This window comes from Ornithodoros turicata, chromosome 1 (genome assembly GCF_037126465.1).
Source record: "Ornithodoros turicata isolate Travis chromosome 1, ASM3712646v1, whole genome shotgun sequence".
NCBI lineage: Eukaryota > Metazoa > Arthropoda > Arachnida > Ixodida > Argasidae > Ornithodoros > Ornithodoros turicata.
This window is the reverse complement of record NC_088201.1, coordinates 67229384-67234918: the sequence shown is the minus strand read 5'-3', so window position 1 is coordinate 67234918 and position 5535 is coordinate 67229384. Positions and strand designations below refer to the sequence as shown.

Sequence of the window (5535 nt, the reverse complement as noted above, 5' to 3'; positions counted from 1 at the left end):
AGGCAAAACTTTGTTACCAATTTGCTTCATGACGGAACGTCTGTGGACATCGAGCTTAGTGCCATTCGATAGGACGTTGAAAGGCCTTTCGTGCTGTATAAAGTACATTTTTCTCAGTCCAGTGCTTTCTGTGTTATTAGCTTGTGAATCGCACATGGTAGGCGAAAATTGCCAATGTTGCATCTCAATTTTCTCAAAAATGCCGTCTTCGATTTCCTTGATTATTTTTGAAAAGGTGGCGTCATGCCTCTAGTTTGGACGCCAAGTGAGACAATCTTTTATTTTTATCCGAGAGACGCGCAGCGATTTTTTTTTTCAGAATAAAGCACCTCAGCGCTTTTTAGCCATTCGACTAGATTGGCTTTGAGGCTATACGCAAACTCAGGGTACGACTGATCAGTCTTCTTTTCTGACGTGCGGAAACGCTGACGAAATGCTTCTGTGGAAAGCCTAAACTTTTTCAAGAGGGCTGACTTTGTCTTGTCATAGTTTTCGGCATCTTCCTTACTTAGTCGCGCTATGACATCTGCGGCTTCGCATGGCAGCAGTGTTAGTAGTTTATGGGGCCAAGACTCGCGTTGAAACCCTACCTTTTCGCATGTTCTCTCAAAGTTCACGAGGAACAAACCAATATCCTCGCCTATTTTATATGGTTGCAGAAGGTCCTTAATTTTGAGCCTTTCTCCGTCCCCATTTCTCGAAACTGGGTGACTGGCATCTTCTCTGCCTAGCCTCAACGTTTCTAACTCGATCCTCTTTAAAGCGAGCTCATGTTCACGTTTCTCTCTTTCAACGCTCTCATGTTTGGCACGCACTTCGTCTTCTTTTCTTTGCACTATCAATTCCCAACATTCCTGAAGTTCCTCATCATCCGCTCCAATACTCTGAATGAGCTCAATGATCTTTGGCTTTCGCTTCACCTGTCCTGCGCTACCTCCCAATTCCTCCAGCAAAAGTAACAGATCTGGTACTCGTAACTTGCTCAGATCCATGTTTCCTCTTTGAGTGGTGCTTCCCTTCCGCCCTATCTTTTGGTAACGCTATAAACACTTTAGCGCTTTCGACAAAAGATACCTAACAGATTTTGCTTACTGGCTGCTCACAGTCTGACATAATCTGAGAGAAGAAGTGCGGAACACTCACCAGTGTAGAAGCTGTAGCTTGGCGCAGTCCATCCCAGTGCTGCCAACCAGTTGTTGCGACGCAAGGTCCCAGGACAGATTAAGTAAGATGAATGTCCAACAAGCCGCGGAGCTCGCGGAGGAATATGCAACGCGTCGGAAATTGCAAGATGTAACAGCGGGTTTCCCAAAAGTGCAGAAAGAAGTGGGAGACGGGAATAAGATAGAGTCAGGACGCCGTTTCCCCCGTAGACGCTTCGAAAAGGGTCAGGCGAATGAAAGGGACCCCAGGGGTGAAAGTAGGACAGCTTCTACAAAAGTAGAAAGCAAGGTCAAAGAGAGTGCAATCAACACAAAGGTGTTCGAGTCTAGGCGACCGAATCTCTGTTATGTCTGTAACAAGCCAGGTCATTATGCGGCAAATTGTCCAAACAAAGTTGTGTTTTCATATGTCAGTGGGAGTACGGAAAATGACAGGCTGCTTGAGCCGTACATGCGTGACATGATCGTGAACAAAAAACCGTGTAAGGTGCTCAGAGACTCAGCGGCTACAATGGATGTAGTGCATCCATCTTACGTTACGATTTCACTGGCGACTGCGCCTGGATAAAGCAAGTAGTGGAGGAACATAGCGTCTGCCTTCCAATTGCTAGAGTAACTATTGAAGGTCCATTTGGTACACTAGTGACAGAAGCGGCCGTCTCAAAGAATCTCCCGCGCAGCTATCCGTACTTGTTCTCGAACAAATCAGACCAGTTGCTAAGAGAACGTGGTCAAAGCTTTTCGGACGAAACCATTCTGGCATTAACTCGTTCGAAGGCTAGACAACTCGCGAGTCAAATGGAATCAAACAGAGATGATTCCCCGCAGATACTAAAGACAGGTGACGCGGATGTTGGGAAGCGCGACCACTGCGATAAAGGAGCTATAGCGAGTGCACAACAGGAGAAATGTAGAAATACCACTACTGAGGCGAGCCTCCTGCCGACCGTGGGCGAATACCTTCCGCCAGTGTCGCTGAACTTTCAAAGTCTTGCTAATATAGACAGGACAACACTGGCAAGGGAGCAACAGAGCGACCCATTGCTAGAAGACTTGCGCAACAATGTTAGAGAAGGAGTAGCGAAGAAAAACATTTCTTTCTACCTAAAATCGGACCTCCTCTACCGGCGCTATCAAGACCGCAAAGGCAGACTAATCGAACAGCTGGTAGTTCCGCAGAAATATAAGAATGATCTGCTGCACTTGGCACACTCCGCCTCGTGGGCTGGTCATCTAGGCGTGCGAAAAACGAAGATGCGCCTAACGCAGGAATACTATTGGCCGGGTTGTTGGAAAGATATTGAGGAGTTCTTCCGTTCATGCGACACTTGTCAAAGAATAGGGAAGTCAACCGACAAAAGAAAGGCCCCTATGCAGTTGGTTCCGATCATCACTGAGCCGTTCCGTCGTTTAGTCATTGATATCGTAGGACCCCTCCCGGCTTCGTCAACGGGCTGTCGACACATTTTAACAGCACTTTGCCCTGCTACAAAGTTCCCAGAGGCTATCCCGCTCAAAGAGCCTAATTCAACAAATGTGGTGGATGCGCTTCTCTCTATTTTTGCCCGTGTTGGCTTTCCGGCCGAAATCCAGTGTGACAATGGCAGCGTTTTTACAAGCTCTCTCACGACAACATTTTTTGAAAGATGCGGGATTAAGCTAATACATAGCTCGGTTTACCACCCGCAATCAAATAGCGTCGAAAGGGTTCACTCCGTTATGAAGCGAGTACTTCGAGCTTTGTGTTTTGAGCACAAGAGAGATTGGGAGGCTTGTCTACCTGCGGCGATGTTCGCGCTCCGTTCCGCGCCACACGACACGACCGGCTTTAGCCCGGCGGAGCTAGTTTACGGGAGAAACCTGAGGTGTCCTCTCCGCATGTTAAAAGAGTCATGGGAAGGTCAGGGAGAAGACCCCACGGTCGTGAAATACGTTCTGGAGTTGCTTGATCGTCTAAATCACGTCAGAGAGGTAGTTGAAGAGAATATGAGATCGGCCCAAGAAAAGGCTAAAGTGTACTACGACAAATCAGCCCGAAAACGTACGTTTGCCGTTGGCGATAAAGTAATGCTTCTGAAGCCCTCCAAACAAAACAAGTTGGATGTACAATGGGAAGGGCCAGTAAAGGTAGTTCAAAAGATATCCGAAACGAACTACGCAGTGGAAGTTGGAACGCGGCGCAAAGCAGTTAAAGTTTATCACTGCAACCTTATGAAACCTTACAAAGAAAGGGAAATTGTTGTGAACTTGACAGTAAACATGCCAGAGGAGGAGCCCAATGAAATACCGACGATAGGCAACAGCAAGCAGCTCACAACCGCCGAGATTGTTTCATGCACGCGCGTTGGAGAGGGTCTGGAGGAATTCCAAGTTCGAGACGTTGAGGATATCATTGCAGATTTTCAAGATATATTTTCAGAACGTCCGGGGAGAACTTCTTTAGTAGTGCATGACATTGAACTGACAACTAACCAGCCAATTCGGTCGAAACCGTATCGGATGTCTCCTAGACAGAGAGTGATAATGGATAAAGAAATCGAAAGGATGTTGGAGCTCGGAGTGATTGAACAAGCAGAGAGTGACTTCACGTCACCTATGATACTCGTTGAGGTTCCGGGTAAAGATCCGCGCCCATGCATTGACTATCGCCGGTTAAACGCGATAACGCGCGACGAGACATACCCGATACCGAATATTGAAGAACCGGTGGAAACTGTTAGTAGAGCCAAATACATTTCTACTCTTGACCTCGTAAGGGGGTACTGGCAGGTACCCTTATCAGAAGGAGCAAGCCGGTATTCCGCGTTCGTTACGCCTTTGGGTACATTCCGACCTAAAATGTTGGCATTCGGTTTGAAAAATGCCCCCTTTTGTTTCTCCAAGCTTATGGACCGTGTCTTAAGTGGGCTGAGCGACTTCGCGCTACCATATCTGGACGATGTAGCGGTGTTCTCGAACACATGGGAAGAACATTTAGTGCACCTCAGGACAGTGCTAGACCGACTACGAAGAGCAGGGCTCACCGTACGTCCCGAAAAGTGTCAATTGGGACGTGCTGAAGTAACTTACTTGGGGCACACCACTGGACAAGGGTCTCGTCGCCCACATGAGGTAAAGATTGCTGCCGTCGTGAACTACCCCCGGCCCAAAACAAAGACCGATATCCGCGCTTTCCTGGGGCTTACTGGGTACTACCAGCACTACATTCGCAACTATTCTCAGCTGGCGAGCCCCCTCACAGATGCGCTGCGGAAATGCGAGCCCCAGACCGTCAAATGGGATTCTGCTAAGGAGAAGGCTTTTCAGTCGCTAAAAGCCGCATTAACATGCAAGCCCGTGTTGGCTGCTCCTGATTACACGCGCGACTTTATTGTACAGTGCGATGCGAGTGATCGTGGAATCGGTGCAGTATTATGTCAGCTAGATGAACGAGGACGAGAACGGCCAGTCTTGTATATAAGTCGCAAGTTGACCGGCCGAGAAGAGGCCTATAGTGCCTCTGAAAAAGAATGCGCCTGCCTGGTGTGCGCGGTACAAAAATTGGCTTGTTACTTAGCTGGGACTAAGTTCATCATTGAAACAGATCACTGTCCCCTAAAATGGTTGCAGAACTTGTCCCACAAAAATGGTCGCCTGCTACGCTGGAGCCTTGCACTTCAGCAATACAATTTCGAAATCAGATATAAGAAGGGATGCCTCAACGGCAATGCTGATGGCCTCAGTCGGGGGTTCCAAAACAAAGAATGAGCTCCATTTTGTGACCCATGTATATATATCTGAAAGGCATTTTTGGAATGAAAGGCATTTAACATATCTGGTGCATTAGTGGCGTCACGTTTCCTGTAAATATCCTCTTTGAGTGTTACGTCAAAAATCATTGTGCTAGTGTAGATTATTTTGGGCCGCAGAACAGATATGTGTATTTTATTGGCATTATCATGGTCTGGTATGATTTGGAGTGAGAGATGTGGTTCACTCTTCTGTGTTGGAGTGCGTGGATTGGTGTGTTTCTACCAATGTTGTCCCAGACTTACTGCATGATTGCAAATTCTGGTCACAAGTGCCTCCGGTCATCGTCCTGGCAAGCTTGTTCACTACCCCCTTTGGGCCGAGAAACATGAAGATACTGGTCATTCCGTCATTGACTCAACGGAGCAGCGAAAGAAACTGCAACCATTTCGCGATGACCACCCTGGCGGGGAGGGGTGTTGCGACAGAGCCAGACATCGGAAACATACACGCCGGGATTAGCTGCACCTGCCATTAACCAGGACCACTTCGAAAGCCTTTGTGTCATTCCAAAGGGATTGACCACCTGTTTTCCCTGCGGACCCAGACGGAGAAGGTCATCCGTATGCGGAACCCGCCGTCG

The 5535-nt window shown here is 47.9% G+C and overlaps 1 protein-coding gene across 1 annotated transcript; it reads left to right on the top strand.

The window, feature by feature from the left end:
• Positions 1-1961: 1961 nt before the first annotated feature.
• LOC135401724 (uncharacterized) lies at positions 1962-4910 on the top strand. The gene has a single exon (XM_064634312.1). It carries the CDS (start codon positions 1962-1964, stop codon positions 4908-4910), a length of 2949 nt encoding a protein of 982 aa, XP_064490382.1.
• The last annotated feature ends 625 nt before the right edge of the window (positions 4911-5535 follow it).